We start from the raw sequence: 15,729 nt of genomic DNA on the forward strand, positions 1-15,729 counted from the left end.
CTTGTTTTCATGGTAACCTTCTACTTACAGCAAGTGATACTAGTTTTCCACGTAGGGGAGTGATCTAAAGTTCCCTTTTGAAATAACCATACTCAGGGGCGAAAGCCAGCGCGTTTGGCATTTTGCGCATTGTTTTTAACTTTTCATTCTTGCAAATTTGAACCTAGTTGGAAGCCGGTCTCAAGTCCCTTGGCTTAAAGTCCCGCCGTGAACCACGTGCCTGCACCGGATGCCGTGGCTTTGCCCGCCCGTCAGCTTGTTCCTCTGTCTCCTGTAGTGCCTACAACCTGGGAGTTAGACCTAGAAGCTTGATCAGACTAGGGGGCAGCTTTTTAAACCAGTTGATCTTAAAGGAAAACATTAAATAGTATTACATGCTATAACGTCCACGGAGAGGGCCTTGGGAACTGCCTGTGCACGGAGATGAGCGACGGAGAAGATTCAGGCAGGGCCTCGCCCCAACAGGGCTGGGCGCTGGGAAACAGGATGCAGGGAAGCAAGTGAGGAGGTGAGGTCCTGGCCCAGGGTGGGGCGGTCCTCACCAGGCCTCTGTACACACACACACACACACACACACACACACAGTCAAGGGGAGGGTTCCTGTTTGGGGTAACCTGACCCGCATGCCAGCACCCAGGGAGCTGGGAGCCAGGGGCCAAAGAACTTAGGCCTTTCAGCACAGAATGGGGGCCATGGGCGGAGCTTTTCCCCTTCGCCTAAGAAGGACCTAGGGGTCCTTCAGGTTAGACCTTGAGAAGGACTTCCGTGCCGTACTAGGACAGCCCTGTCGCATGGTGGTTATCGTGGGTGCTTGGGGGCGGAATTGGTTCAAATCCTTGCTCTCCCATTTCCTGTTTGTATCCCCCTGGGCATGTCTGTAAACCTGCCTGTGCCTTGGTTTCCATGCCCTGCAGATAATAGTAGAAGCTGCCTTGTAGGATGAACCTAAGCATTTGCTGAGTTCATCACGCGTAGGGCGCTGGCCCCAGTGAGCACCCAGTAACCACTAGGTGTTATTTCTCTTGGATGAAAGTGAGATGTGTCTCCCTGGAGGTTGGAAAGGTTGCCGCGCCCAGACCATTCAGAGACCAGAAGCTAAGGAGAGTGTGGCTCTGTAGTCACGAGCCTGCACACGGCACCACACACCACGAGCGCGTTCACACAGCATCGGCCCTCAGGGGCGCTGCTGTGCACGGAGCACCGCGGGGGCGGCTTCTGCCTCTCTTCCTGTTTTGCGGATGAGGACTCCGAGGTGGGGGAGAAGGGTGTGGGGGGTGGCTTTAAAGACGCCAGGGCCAGTGCAGCTCAGCAGCCTGGAAAGGATATAGGACTCGGAGTCGGGACCCCAGATCTGCTGCCCCCAGGCTGTGTGACCTTAGGTAGGTCACTGCACACCTCGGAGACTCCGTTTCTCCGTTGCCAGTGCTGGGAACTGGGCTGGGCCTCCGTCGCCTCCGTCATCTGATTTCTCTACGTGGCAGATCTGAGCACAGACCCTGAAGGTCCCTGGCACAGTCTGCCCTTCCAGGGCCAAAAGGGAAGTGGGTCGAAACTCTCAGAAGAGAGCCCAGGAGGGCTGGCTGTCACTTTAACTGACTACCGATGTCAGACCCCGCCCTCGGGGGGGTCCCTCTGTCCACAGCCAGGCCACCCCCAGCGATGCTCAGTCCTAGGGGTCTGGCTCTGCCCTGACCCCAGTGGGTGGCCCCCGTCGCCCTGGAATGGGCTCCCTACCCTCCCTGGACACTCAGGGGCTGCCCAGGATCTTGTTTTTCCCTCGGGTGGCAAAACCTAGTAAGATTGTGCAACCACCTTCACACTTCCTGCTCGCCCGGTCTCGGGGGCAGCTGACAAGCAGGCTGGACAGCAAGCAGGCCCTGGCCCCAGAGCCCACCGTGGACAGGTCACCTCCCTTCTCTGGGCCTCAGTTTCCACATCTGCAAAATGAAAGGTGGGAGGATCAAGGGAGAGAGAGAATCCTTCAGTAGGTACTCATTCAATAACGCCTGCTCTCGGCCAGAGTGTCTGCTGCGGGCATGAGAAATTGACAAGCAAACCCCCACCCACCCTCAAGTCACTGCCAATCTGGTGGTTTCAGTGCTGTGAGGAGGCACAGGCACCTCTAGAGCTGGAGTAATCACAGGCAGCTTCCTGGAGGAAGTGGTAGCTCTGTGAATCTTGACGGGGGGAGAAGGAACAAAGGGTACAAGAGGTAGCCTGAGGACCAGACCCCTCCAGGTGTACTTTATTTGGTGTGCACCGGATTAGCCCACATGGCATTTTAAATTTGAATTTATCACAAACATCTAAAACCCAAGAGCCTTTATGAAAAAAATCTGGATTTCTGACTTCTGAAAATCCAGAGCCTTCATTCCCACAGAGCAACGATTTTCCCCTTAGACCACTTGTGGTCCTCACCACTCTGTCCCACCCAATCACCCCCCATGCCTGCTCCCCATGTGCCCACTGCCATCAGCGGGGCCCCCATCCGCCCGTAGTTCAGACCAGAATCCCAGGCATCGCCTTCCACGCCTCTTTCCCCCGCCCCCTGTCACGTCCATCAGCAGCCCCTGCTGGCTCTGCTTGGTGAGTGGTTCTAGAATCCAATCGCTTGTCCCCACCTCCTGGGCCACCACCTGGGTCCGAGCAGCAGCTGCTCCCTGGTCCTTGCTCTGTCCTTGCCCCCCCTCCAGCCTCCCCTCGGCTTGGCAGGCGAGTGAGGCCCCGCATGCCCAGGCGGGGGCTTGGCCGCTGGCCCCCGTGCCCCCTGCGATGGACCTGGTGAAACTCTTCTCTGGCTTCTGCCCCACACCTGCCTCCTCAGTGGCCTCCTGGGCCTGAGAGGAGAAGGCGGAACTCAGGATCCCATGTGACCGAACGCTCTTAGCAGCCTTGGGCCTCCATTTTCCCATCTGGAAAATAGAGGCATCCGGGGTCCCCTCCCCACAAGGCACACGCCGCTTAAGGAGCAGGACGATTACGGTCTTTGATGTTCAGCCCACTTGACGGGGGTCTAGCACCGGCCTCGTGCTGGGCGCCGCTCTGGGCACCGCTGGAAGAGTCTGCAAATATAGCTGACGGTGACGCACTTCGCTTTCAGCCTGAAGCAGGAGAAAGAGCTCGGCCGTGGAGTCAGGCAGGCAGCGCTGGGTTTGGGTATCATCCCAGGCAAGGTGTTGGCGCCGCGGTTTGTGAGTTTGTGGAAAACGGACCTGGTAAGGACTGTTGCTACTTAGGCTGTTGTGAGGCTGGTTCGGATGATGTGCAGAGAGCTGAGTCACCATGTTCTCCCCTCCCCGCCCCGCCCCAGGCTCTCAGAGCAGAGGCAGAGGGACAGACAGGGTACTGCAGGGTGAGCAAGGCCACAGCCCGGGCCCAGCGAATGGCGGGTATGTGGGCGGGAGAGGGGGACCAGGGTGAGCTCATGGCAAGAAGCTCTGCCTTGTTTCTCTTCCCTGAGGCCCCGATCGCTGCCGACGTCATCTGTTTACCTGCTCGCTAGGTGCCGGGCATCCCTCCCACCGGAGGGTCCCCTCCTAGGCTCCCCGTCTTCCTCAGCGAGTCCTCACGTGGTGTCTGGCGATCAATACGTGTGGAATGGATGAAGGAGCGAACAGACAATTGCTTCCTGGAGGCAGTGGCCTTTGAGTTGCACCTTGAAGGGCAGTGTATGGAGACCTGGCGGAAACAGCGGGTCCACTAGGAGTTGGTGGGCCGTGCTGACCGTGGGGGTCTGTGCCCAGGGGCGGGGTTAAGGGGCAGTGTAGCACCTGGGCTGGCAACGGTGGAGGGGGGCCTTCCCTGGGCCCGAGGGCGGGCGAGGGAGCCTTTACGAGAACCCAGGGAGAGCCCTGTGCAGAGACCACGCACCAGGCACTGCGGCTGCAGAGGGCGCAGGACAGGAGCGGGTGGGGCAGTGCGCTCCTCCGCCTGGGGTCTTGCCATGCCTCCCGCTGGCCACACCCACCGGAAACGGGGTGCCTGGGGATGCAGTCCATGGCCCAGAGCAGAGTGGAGTGCAGGTGGCAGATGGGAAAGGGCCTTGCCTGCCTGGCGAGGTCAGCAGTGGGGAGGGTGCTGGGTGCTAGAAGGACCCTAATGGTGGATGGGGGGTCGGGGAGGGACGGGACTGGCGGAAGGCAGGGGGAGCCTGCAGAGGCTGCGCACGGACCCAGCCAGGGGGAGGGGGCCAAGGTCTGGCCTCAGAGACCCCATCACCCCCAGCTCACCGCCAGGGAGTGGGTTGGGGACGCCCATTTGCTGGATGAGACGGGCCGACATGGAGTAGCCCCTTAAGTCAGAGGTGGGAACTGGGGGGGGGGGTTCAGAGCCCTAAGACCACGGACGCCCCTCACCATGCCAGCAGAGGGGACAAAGCCCACTGGGCCTGGAGGCTGGACTGAGGTTCGCAGACCCTCACTTGGCCCCCAGAGGCGGGCCACGCCCCCAGCCCCGTCCTCAGGCCGGGTCCTCACCCACTGCCCGCCCCCCGGGCTGCTGCCGCCCTCAAGCGAGCAGAAGCCCTCGCAGGCCAAGTGCACCGAGGCGTTGGTGTCTCCCAGGGAACAGGTGTGTCCTTTTCTCTGCCTGGGCGGCAGTGACCTCACCCCCAGTGGGCCATGTGAGTCACTGGGCCGAGGGTGGAGGCCCGGGCAGCTCTCCGCAGAGTCTGGCTTTGGCCGTGAGGCTGGGAGAGGGACCAGCGGAGGGTGTGAAGGTTTCCATGCCCTTTCCCCGCCTGCTGCTGTGGCCCCGTGTCCTACGGGGGTGGGGAGGGGGGACAGCAGTCACTGAGCACCTCACACATGCCCAGCGGTGCCCGGGTCTCTCAACATGGTGCTGACGGGGGCTCACCGGTCCCGCAGGAGGTGGCCCTGAGAGGTTAAGTCTCACATCCAGCGTCACACGGTTCTTTGGCCTCGTAGCTCTTATCCGTCACCACAGCCGGGAGGGGAGGGATGCTTGTCCCATTGCGCAGAGGAGCAAACTGAGGCTCAGCGGATGATGCGTGTAGGGACGAGGGCATCAGAGGGGAACCAGGAGTCTGCGCCCGTTCTCGAGAACAAGCCACCGTCGGCATCAGGAAACCTCGCAGCACTTGGAGTCTCAGTGTGCTCATCCGTAAAATGGGGATAATGACACCCACCCCTCGGGGATGGAGGAAGCAGAGAGGGGACGTGACAGGTGCAGTGTGGAATCGGTGGGGCAGCCCCTGTGCACCCCAGGCCACCCCCCGGGCCCTCTGCCATGTGACAGCCTCCACTGCCATCAGCCCCGGGGCCGGTATCGGGCCAGTGCAGGGCCATGTGCAGCTCAGGTTCGAGGCTGGACCAGAGTGATGGCCATGGAGTGGGGCTGCCAGGGGTTCAAAAGGCAGATCGTCAAGGGCCGCCGGTGAAGGAGAGCGTGGGTGATGGCGCCTGGATTGGCCCCTGCTGGGTGGGCCCATGGGGTGAGCTCCTCTTGTGCCCCAAGGGATTCCTGAACCCTCACACAGTCTCCCCAGCCCATCCTCACCAAGGAGCAGCCTTCTGAGGAGCAAGTGACTCCCTGGGAGCTGAGAAAGCCGTGCTCCTCCCCTGGCCTCAGTTTCCCCATCTGTAAAGTGGAGGGAGGGAAGCCCTAACTCGGTGCTGCTGGGAAGGAGATGGACCAGGTGGACACAGCCAAGAGGAGGAACGAAGGATGGGGCCCAGGACCTCCAGAGCTTTTGGTGATGGGACAGGTGTGTCCTCCAGGACGAGAGCGACTTGAAGGAGGCCCCCTCAAGGGTCTTGGGCCTCTGGTCTTAAAAATGGCCCTCTCTCTCAGATCACCTCCAGGGCAAAAGGGCCACGTACTCCCCTCTACCGGGTGCCTGCCATGACTGGTGTCTGGCACAGAGCAAGCCTGTGACAAATACTCCTCCAGCTGGGCGCCAGTGCTGAGCCCAGGACCAGGGGGTCGGCCCCAGAGCCTGGGGCAGTAGGACCCATGAGACACGGGAAATCAGAGGCTGGGGGCCACACAAGGCATGGGGCAGAGACAGAGAAGGCTCCAGTTTGCCAGGGACGTGACAGGTCATGGATGGAAACTTGGGGACCAAGCAAGAGGCGCGGGCTGGCAGGGAGGAGGGTTCAGGAAGACAGGAGGAGGACGAGCTTGCTGCCACCACCTGTTACACCTCGTGACCCTGTGGGGACAGGGGCCCAGGCCGGGGGGGTGAGTGAGGCGGTGGATGGCTGAGGGGATGGACGGATCGATGGGGAGGTTGGATAAGAGGATAAATGGATGCATGACTGGAACAGAGGGAGGGAGATGTGTGTGGACATGTGAATGGATGAATGGGTCCATGGATGGTGAGTTGGACAGGTGGGTGGGTGAATGGATGTGTGAATATAGGGGTGGGTAGAGATGTGTAAACAGAGCCTGCCCCCACCCACAAAAGATGTTGAGGAAACTTCCACTAGTAGGAGGACAGACCCGATAGACCTTGGAAGGGAGACCTTGCTCTGTGTGGCACAGGAAGTAAAGCCAGTATGAAAAGTGACAGGGAGGCTCTATCCAAAGGAGAGTTTCCCTAGGTCAGTGGAGGCCCATGATGGAATGTGCAACTTTGAAAGGTAGTGAGGTTCCTGTCACTGGGGGTATTCAAGGGTGTTCAAGCTGAGGATGGGCAGCCACTTCCCCAGAGTGCTGTGAGGAGGTCCTGTGGCAGGTAGGGGCCTACTGTGGTGGTGTCTGATAACAAAGAGTGAGAATTTGTGTTCACGAGGCCCCCAGGGAGGCCATGGCCTTTGTAGAAGCCTATCTTCCTTTCAGATAAAAAGTTCTTTCCTGGCTTGGGGGAGAGACAAGCGTGCAGCTGCTGTCCTCACTGTGGGAATCGGGCTGGAATCCACAACAGAACTCCCATCCTGCACAGGCCAGGGCGGGGGGCCCAGGGACGGAACAAGGCTTTGACCCGGAGACCCGGTCAGGCCCAGCTCCATCCTCCCTGACTGTCTGTGGGCAGGTGATGCCCCTCTCTGAGCCTCGGTTTCCTCGTGGGTGAAGTGGGGGCCCTGACGGCCACTGGACAGGATGGCGCTGGCAACTGGGTGTGAGGCTCAGGGCTGCAGGGTGCTGGGGTCTGGGCCCACCTGCCTTCTGGAGGACTTCCTGAGGGCCGTGGGCTGGGAGAAGTGGGTTCTGTGAGCACCCGCCTTGAGCTGTGAGTCACTGTCCCCAGGGGCTTCGCCTGGGAAGCCCCAGCTGCCTGCCCTGGGCTGGGCCTGGGAGCAGCTGGCAGGGGGCGAGGGCAGAGGCTCCAGCTGGGGCCCTGCCTGGAAATGCCCCAAACCCGGCTCAGGCCCAGACCCCACAACTGCTGAGAGGAGCCCAGCCCTCCGACCTTCCTCCTGCCCCACTGTGCACGGAGCAGCTGGCGTCCGCTGGCTGCTCCAGTACGGGCTCCGAGAACCCATCGCACGGCTCACATCCCACCTCCGCCGCCTCCTAGGTCTGCGGCCTCGGTGACTGACCGCCTCTGTCTGTGCCTCACTTCCCTCACGTGTAAAACGGAGCTGATGATCAAATGCACCTCGGAAAGCAGTTGGGAGAATTGGTTAGTCAGTTCTGGGCCAGTGCTCAGGGCTCCATGAGGCCGAGGTCGGGGGGGTGGGTGGCGTGGAGGTAATTGAGGTCAAGGAGGGGCAAGCCACCCCCAGGCTCGTCACGCAGCAGGGAGGTGGCCTGGCCAGGGCTGGAAACCTCATCTCCCCCACCAGACGGAGATCCTCGAGGGCTGGCGCTCTCCCAGGAAGCAGACAGCCCCTCTCCGCGTCCTGGCCGGAGCTTCGGTGGGCAGGGCTAGGGCTGCAGCGGGCGGGTGTTGGGTTTAGGCCTCTGGGGAGATGAGGGAGGATGTGGGCCCGCCCTTGCCTCCCCGCCCACCTCCCTCCTCGGGCTCAGCCTCTCCAGTCCCAGTCCCAGGCCGGCCTCTGGACGCAGGACCAGACCCTGGGCTCCAGGCGGACGCCCCTCACCCAGCCCGCCCTGAGTGACTCACTGCTCCCCTGGCCCCGGGCCACCGCCGTCCCCTGGCAGGAAGCCGGCGAAGGTTGTGCAGGAGCCACGGGGTCTGGTGCACGAGGGCCGCTCAGCCAGGAGGGTCTGGGGCAGCCGCCCGGGGACTGCACGGCCGGCAGCTGGGACCTGCGGTGGCCTGTGGAGCCAGCGCCTCCTCCAGGCCCCCAGGCTTTGGGCCTTTTCTTTCTTCTTCCCACCATGAAGAGGGAAGCGACCTGAGAGCCAGACCCCCAGCCAGAGCGGACCAGGGCCGGAGGGCAGCGCCGTGGGCCCTCGGCTGCCCACTCCCCCCTAGCCAGGCATGAAGGGCGGTGGCAGCGCCGTGTGGAGCCTTATGTGGAAGTACTGCATCTCCGTGAGGACCCTCAGGTACCAGGGGGTGTGCGTGTGTATGCAGCCGTGCCTGGCTGTGCCCCAGCGGGCAGAGGCAAGCGGCCACTGGGCTGGCCAGTCGCGTTGGCTCTACGAGGTCCAGGGCAGCCCGCCCTGGGGGAGCAGGGAAGGAAGCACGAAAGGCCACCCTGGCGCTCTCCTCTGAGCCTCTGATGAGGAGGGAGCAGGACAGTGGGCCAAGGGTCTGGGGTGCCCAGGTGCCCCGGAGCATGCCTGGCAGGTTCGGTGTGGCTGGCAGTCTCCCCAGCGTGCACGGGAACTGCGCTTATCACAGAGCGCACCAGCCTTGGGCACATCTGAGTGACCTGGGCCCGTCCCCAGCCTCCCTTGCTGTCACCCCTCGGTGAGATGGGCTCAGAACGCGGGCAGGACTGTTTCACACTGTTGTCCACGCAGTCGCTGAGCCCGGACTTGGGCACCAGGCAGCCCAGGGTCACTGGCTTTTGAGGGTGAAGTGGCTTCACCTCTCGGGCCAGAGTTTCCCACCTGCAGATCCTTGGAGGCTCAAAGGGAGGATTAAGTGAGGGAACAGAGGGTGGAGCCTGGCATGCGGCCAGCGTTGGGTAAGAGGTAGCTGCTGACTTCCCCCTCCGTGAGCTGGGGGGTGCCCAGAGCCAGGTGCAGTGGGGGTGGAGAAGGAGGTAGAGCAGAGCTCCACCCCTGGGGAGAGGGCACTCCCCCCCACCCCCACAACACCAATCCCAGCCCCACCCCCGGGTTGGCTCCAGCCTCAGCAGCTGCTGACAGAGTTCAGAGCCAGGAGCAGCGACCAATGGATCCTGTGTGATCTCAGACAAGGCTGGGCTCCACCTCTGTCGAGGGGTTGGGAAGGGCTTAGAGGCCCCACCTATTTGGATAACACCTTCCTTCGGGCCTGTTTTTTACTTCAAGGGGAGGTTTTAGGAAGGATAAGGGATTGGAAGATTCCCTTCCCTCTTTCTTCCCGCCCTCATTACCTGGTATGTAAACTATATAAACTCTCCCTTGCTTCCTTCCTTCCTGCCTTCCTTCCTTCTTTCCTTCCCAGAATATTTGTGACCACTTAACATGAAATACCTACAATAAAATAAATAGTAAAACATCAGGATCAAGAAAAACACAATTTAGAACAGGGTATCATGACCTAGCAGAAAAAAAAAAAAAGAATAGAGATATGCAGGGTCCTGAGGTCCTTTTGTTGAGATGAAAATTGCCGAGCTTCCTAGCAGCCAAAGGGAAAAGGGAAACCCAGACACCCAGGTCGCTCTCACGGTGATAAGAAGCTATCATTTCCAGGACCACAGTTGTCTCTGCTGCTGGGGGAGAGTGTTTGGGACCCTGGGCGTCATCCTGGGTAGATGGGAGGGTGAGAGGCATTGCAGGGACGGGCCTTGGGCCTGGCTTTAGGGAAACAGGGCAGACAGTAAGGGCTGAGGCTTTTTCTTGGGTGGGGATGCAGGCTGGCTGTAGGAAAGGAGAGGAAAGCTCACCCCTGGAGTGAGTCAGCAGCCGCTTGTTCCTCCTCAAACCCTGGGACAGACCTCCTCAGGCGGGTACCTTGGAGGCCAGGCCAAGCAGGGGGTGAGTCCCTGGGTGCCTTTCCCTGTAACCGCAGCAGGATTTTCCTGCGTCTTGTTCTCTCCTGCGGTTTCCGGGATTGGCACTCTGGAAGCCTCAAGGGTTGTTTACAGGATGCAGTGGGCCCAGGCCTGGGAGGCCCTGCCACGCTTTGCCAGGGGCTCACCAGCTCTGAGGATGAGCAGCCCAGCCTCGTGGAGCCCTGCAGGCTGGCCTCTCCAGGCCTTTCCTCATCTTCAGGGTGGGAGTAATGGCACAGCCACCCGAGGGCTTGTGGGGCTCGAGGTCAGTGCCCACTCAGTGTTTGTGGGCACTGCTGGCCGTACAGAAGCGACAGGCAGGCCTGCAGTGCAGGGCCAGTGTGCACACTGGCAGGGTGGCCGCCTGGCTGTCAATGACAGAGGACCGGCTTGGGGTGGGTGAGGGCACCGTAATTGGCCCTGGGTTCTCCCCAACCCCCTACTTAGAGCCCATAAGTACAGGGTGCTGTGTGGTCAGCAAGGAGGATGGTCCCGGTGTGGGATGCACGGGGTGGGCTCCAGGCTTCAGCACACACACCCTGCTCTGTGCACCCCCCACCCCACCCCTTGGAGGGCCCCCAAGAGGGCAAAGGCCACTCCCTGAGACAGACGGACAGACAGCTGGAGCAGGCCCTCGGCGGGATCCCAGCCCCCTTGGCTGCCGGAGGCGGGTGGGAGACCTGAGTCAGCAGGTCTGCGGCCCCAGGCGGGGCTAGCGGCAGCCACAGGGACAAATTGGAGGGTTGCGATCGGACAGCGCATAGTTTTCCACTTGCGTCTTCAGATTCCCCTCCGCGTGTGCCGGTCGCCCTGGCTGGGCCGCTCACGTCTGGAAAAGCGCGAGGTGAGTGGGGAACAGGCCGCTGCTGGCTGGCCCTCCCTGGCCCTCTGCCCGGGGCCCCGGTGGCTGCAGCCAAGAAGCCGGTGGCAGGATCCCTGGGACTTGGCCTGAGGTCCCTGAGAGGGGACCCCTGGGCTCAGGGCGTCTCCTGGACAGATCTCCCGGGAGCTGGGCACACGGCGTCCCAGCCAGCAGCGGTAGGTTGTAAGATGTGCAGTCACGGGCCAGATGCTGAACTTCTCGGGCCCGTTTCCTCGCCTGTAGAGTGAGGGGAGCGGTGCCAGCCGGGCGGGCTTCTTGGGGAGATCCTAAGGGGGTTCTGTCAGCTCGGCACCACTGACGCCGTCCCCTGCCTTCCCTCCGAGTCGTCTGCGTCCTGAGGACTGTGATGGAGTGCGGGGGAGGTCAGGCTTGGCAGTCAGGCTGCCCAGAGTTTGGAAGCAGCTCAGCCCTTTCTACCACGGGAGTGACTTTTAGGGTGGTTCTGAAATTAACTGAGTCGATGCCTGCGGGCCTGCCTGCAGGGTGGGTGCAGGGCGGTGTCTGAGCGCCCACCTCCGGGGTGGGGCCCTGGCTGTTACAGCCCCTCCTCTGCGCTGCAGGTAACCCTCAGCCTCTGGGGTCGGGCCGGAAAATCACTGGTGCACCTGGCATTATTTGGGGAACGAGAGGTTGCTTTGTGCCCTGAGGGCCAGAAGGGCATTTGAGCTGCCGGGGGTGGGGGTGGGGTGGGGGGGGCGGCCCAGTTGGGATGCAGAGCCTGCCCCCGGCCCCTCCCCCACTGTGGTGACTCTGGGGAGGAGGGCAGGGGAGCAGCTGGCAGCCAAGCTCCGGGAGCTCCCAGGGAGCTTCCTGGACAATTAGCCATCTGATGCCCCTCAGCAGGCAGCCTGCGTGCACTCGTCCTGGGGCGGGAAGCGCGCTGCCTCCCAGCCTGGCCAGCTCTCGGTCGCGGAGATCCTTTCCCACTTGGAGCTGGGACTTCTCTTCCTTTGATGCCACCCCCCACTCTGGGTTGGGGGTGCTGGCCCTGTGCTCAGGCCCCCGGCCCACCTCCGCCCCTGTCCTGACACAGCCTGCAGTGGCCGGGACTCCCAGTCGCCTCCTCACCTCCTTCTCCTGTGGACACACGCCAGGCTCTCCTGGTCCCTCTCTTGGCACCAGAGCCGAGTGCAGCCAGGACGGGAGATCCCAGGCAGGGCAGAGGAGCTGCCGCCTCCTTGCTCTGGGCGCTGCCCGAAGCTCATGTGGATTCTTCTGGCAGCTTCTCTCCCCTCTCATACGTGGGCCTCCCTGAGCCTCAGCCCTGCAGGCCTGCCCCCGATCACGCGCTGCTCCGTCGCCTCTGTGCAGGCACGCTGCTTTCTCACATCCACCTGGGAGGGGCACCATCCCCAGGGCAGAGGAGGAGCCTGGGGCTCCGGGCCTGGCGTTATTAGTTCCCTCTCGGGGTCACTGGGGAGACCTTTCTTGGTGGGAGCGCGCTTGCCCTCAGAGAGCCGGGCCGGGGGGATGACGGGGGCCAAGCAACCCCAGCAGGCGTGGTAAAGGCTGAATGCCTACTGTGCGCCGCGCCCTGGGGATCCGGCAGTGAGTACGTGGACGGCCAGGGTCTCACAGGGCTGAGGTTCGGACGGGAGACCAACAGGAAAACGAATAGATGAAGAGGTCTTCAGACAGGGATTCAGGGAAGAGGGTTAAACTGGGAGGCGTGATAGAGCGAAGGGGCAGGAGGGGCCACGTGACCTGGGTGGTCCCGAAAGGCCGCTCCCAAGTGTCCTTCAGCTGATGAGTGGGTCCATCCGTGCAACGGGATGTTACGCAGCCGTGAAAAGGAGTGACGTGCTGGTACACGCTATGACACGGACACACCTTGAGAACACCAGCCTAAGCGACGTGAGCCAGTCAGGAAAGGCCGCAGAGTGTGTGGTTCCACTTACACAAACGTCCGCAAGAGGCAAGTCCACAGACACAGGAATAGACTAATGGTTGTCCAGGCTGGGCGGGGCCGAGAGGGACTGCTTAATGGGTGTTTCTTTCTGGGATGATGAAAATATTCCAGACTTAGAAGGTGGTGATGTTTGCACCGCTCTAAATATACTGAAACCATTGAACTGCACACTTTATTTTTATATTTTTTATTTTTTTGGCTGTGCTGCAAGGCATGTGTGATCCTAGTTCCCCGACCAGGGATCAAACCCGTGCCGCCCACAGTGGAAGTGCGGAGCGCTAACCACCGGACCGCCAGGGAAGTCCCGTGAATTGCACACTTTAAATGGGTGAATTTTATGGAATGCAAATTGTATCTCGATGAACCTGTTTTAAAACAAGGCAAAGAAAAGAAAGGCCTGTGTGAGGGGGTGGCTCGAGTTGAGCACGGCAGGAAGGAGTGAGCTTGTGCAGAGCTGGGGGAGAACTAACGTTCCAGCAGCGAGCACAGCAGGTGCAAAGACCCAGAGGCGTAACCTTAGAGACAAGGGTCAGGGAGAGAAGGAATGCGGTGTCCCCAGGGTCCAGGACCACATTCTTTTGAGGACTTGAGAGTTGACTGAGGTTGGAAGAGAGACAGGGCAGGGTTTGAAGCAGGATAATGACATGACGTGCTTTCTGTTTTAAAACAATCACTGCTGCGAGGAAATGAGACGGTGGAGGGGACAGGGTGTGGGCTGGCGGGGCTGGAGAGACCAGTCAGGAGAGAGATGACGATGGATACCCCAAGGAGACAGACTGGCAGAAGGTGGCAGTGATCGGTCCCACAGTGGGGAAGGCTTCCTGGAGGAGGGGCCTGGGCAGGGCCTCCAGGAATGGGGGATGGGCCGGACAGTGGCGGGGAGTGGCCAGGGACTCTCCAGGTGACCCCACTGGTGTGGGCACGGGGAGTTGAACGTGTGGAGGCCTCAGAGACCCGCCCGGCCACAAGGAAGGCAGGCTGACCGCCCCACCCCTGCCATCCCCGATCCCCTCTGGGCTGAAGCAGCTTTCAGAGTAAGTAGGGTAGTGTCCTCCAGGGCCACCTGTCACACGCCTTTGTCCTGCCTGCTCAGGCTGGCCCACAGTGAGAGCGTTAGCTCCGTGTGGCCAGAGACCCAGCCGGGCCGGCGCTCTGAACAAAGCAGCCTCGACGAAACTCGAGTGGCCCCGAAACGCGATCGGCCACGAGAGACCGGCCAGGCAGGAAGCTGTATTATTTATTGAGCAGAGCCCGTGGGGCGTGCCTGGTCTGGGGCCCCTTGGACGGGCCAGACCTTGAAAGAGCCCACTGGGCAGCGTCCGGGCCCTGTCGGGGGCGGGCGGGGGCCCCAGGGTGCCCGGGGCGTGGTTTCCTGGACGCCGACTGAGCAGGGAGGAAGTCGGTCAGGCCCTGCGGGGGGAGGGCCCACAGCTGGTCCCGAGGGGCCACGGAGGCAGGCAGGGTGCTGGGGCTCCAGGAAGACCGCCGCCCTCTCCGTGGTGACACTGTGAGTACCCACCGCCTGCCCAGGAGCAGGGAGAGGGGCTCGGCCACCTGGGTGACCTGCGAGGGGCCGTCAGTGTTTGGGGCAGCGGCTGGGGTGAGGGTCTCTGGCGCGCTCGTTGGGGTTTTGGCTGTTTCTTGGAACTGTTTTTTGTGCCTTCTCACTGCCTGGATGGTGTGGCCCAGCTGGCCCAGGTGCCCCAGGTGTTTCCCCACAGCTGCCTGGAAGGGCGGCCACGGCTGCAGGAGGGAAGTCCGCTCGCTCCCCTGGGGGTTAGACCCACCCCCACGCCCTGGAGGGAGGACAGCCAGGGCCCCTCAGCCCACCCGGGCCGGTTGGTTCTCTGCCTGGGGCCCCACGACCCCCCCCTCCCGCCCGAGAAAGAGGAACTCTGGCCCAGGCCCACTTCACAGCCAAGTGAACTGAGGCCCCGGAGGCCCCCAGAGTGTGGTCGGTGCATCCCCCCCACTCCCTCGCCTGAGGAGCCCGCACTTGGAGCACAGGGAGACTGGGCCGAGGGTGCAGGAGGCTTCGCCGGGCTCTGGGACCCGGGCTTCCTGTTTGTCAGTCCATCAGGGTCAGCTTTGTCCCGAGAGGACACTGCCTGGGCAGCTCTCCCCCCACTGGCCCCGCAGTGGCCCGGCGCGTGTGCCCTCGGCAGCCCCAGCCCTGCCGACAGCTTCACCTTCTTTCTGAAATGGTGCAGCATGGAGCCATGAGGCTTGGCAGATCCCGGGGCGGGAGGGACTCGGGGACAGTCCCGGTGGGTGGGCAGCTCTGTACACGCAGAACGAGCAGCTCAGTGTGGCGCTGGTGCCGTCCCTCGGGAAGTCCCCTTTGGCGCGCAGGGGACCTGGGCCACCTGCCCCTCGGGGAGATTCCCCGCTGTGTCCTGCTTCCCCCTCTAACCCTCACAGCAACTGGGAAGCAGAATGGCTGCCACCTCTGGTAACGTGAGGGCGTCCATGTGGCGTCCCCCGGCCGGCGTACGTACGGGAGCTGGGGTTTGAACCTGGAGCTACCCCCAGCCCCTCGGTGTATCATGCAGCCTCTGTCGGGGCAGGAAGTACAGGGGACAGGGGTCAGTGGATCCCATGACGACCCCATCGCTGGGTCTGTTTCTCCCTTTGCAGGGGTTGGACTCCAGTCCTGAGGAGGGGCTGCTGCCCCATGAGCCCCCAATAGCCGGGACTGGGGTGGAGGAGGCTTGGCTACAGGAGTGAGAGCTCCAAGGCTGCCCTCTGAGCTGGGGTCAGCGAAGGCTTCCCCTGACCCATCCATAGAGCTGCCTGATGGCCCAGAGGGCCAGGGGTCACGGAGGACCCCAGTGGTCAGGCCGCTCAGAGCCCAGGGCTCCGACCCCCAGCTCGGCATCTCCAGCAGTGAGCTGCTTCTGCTGGGCTCCAGGGCACAG

The 15,729-nt window shown here is 62.1% G+C and overlaps 1 protein-coding gene and 1 long non-coding RNA gene across 4 annotated transcripts in view; one reads left to right on the forward strand and one right to left on the reverse strand.

Moving 5' to 3' along the window:
- Positions 1–2,232: 2,232 nt before the first annotated feature.
- Positions 2,233–6,102, reverse strand: LOC141275709 (uncharacterized). Its single transcript, XR_012323936.1, has 3 exons — positions 4,855–6,102; positions 3,871–4,759; positions 2,233–3,678 (listed from the first exon to the last, which is right to left on the reverse strand). It is a non-coding gene; the product is annotated as an uncharacterized lncRNA (long non-coding RNA).
- Positions 6,103–7,956: 1,854 nt separating this feature from the next.
- The window catches only part of IQSEC1 (IQ motif and Sec7 domain ArfGEF 1), a 112,782-nt gene continuing 105,009 nt past the window's right edge, over positions 7,957–15,729 (forward strand). The window contains exon 1 of one of the 3 annotated variants that reach the window (XM_033865514.2): positions 7,957–8,418. In XM_033865514.2, coding sequence (XP_033721405.1) covers positions 8,351–8,418 — 68 coding nt within the window. In that variant the 5' untranslated portion in view covers positions 7,957–8,350. Of the gene's footprint in view, positions 8,419–14,250; positions 14,319–15,729 lie in introns of those variants that run through there. The other 2 variants (XM_033865517.2, XM_033865516.2) reach the window with 2 other exon arrangements.

Source organism: Tursiops truncatus, chromosome 10 (genome assembly GCF_011762595.2).
Source record: "Tursiops truncatus isolate mTurTru1 chromosome 10, mTurTru1.mat.Y, whole genome shotgun sequence".
Taxonomy (NCBI): domain Eukaryota; kingdom Metazoa; phylum Chordata; class Mammalia; order Artiodactyla; family Delphinidae; genus Tursiops; species Tursiops truncatus.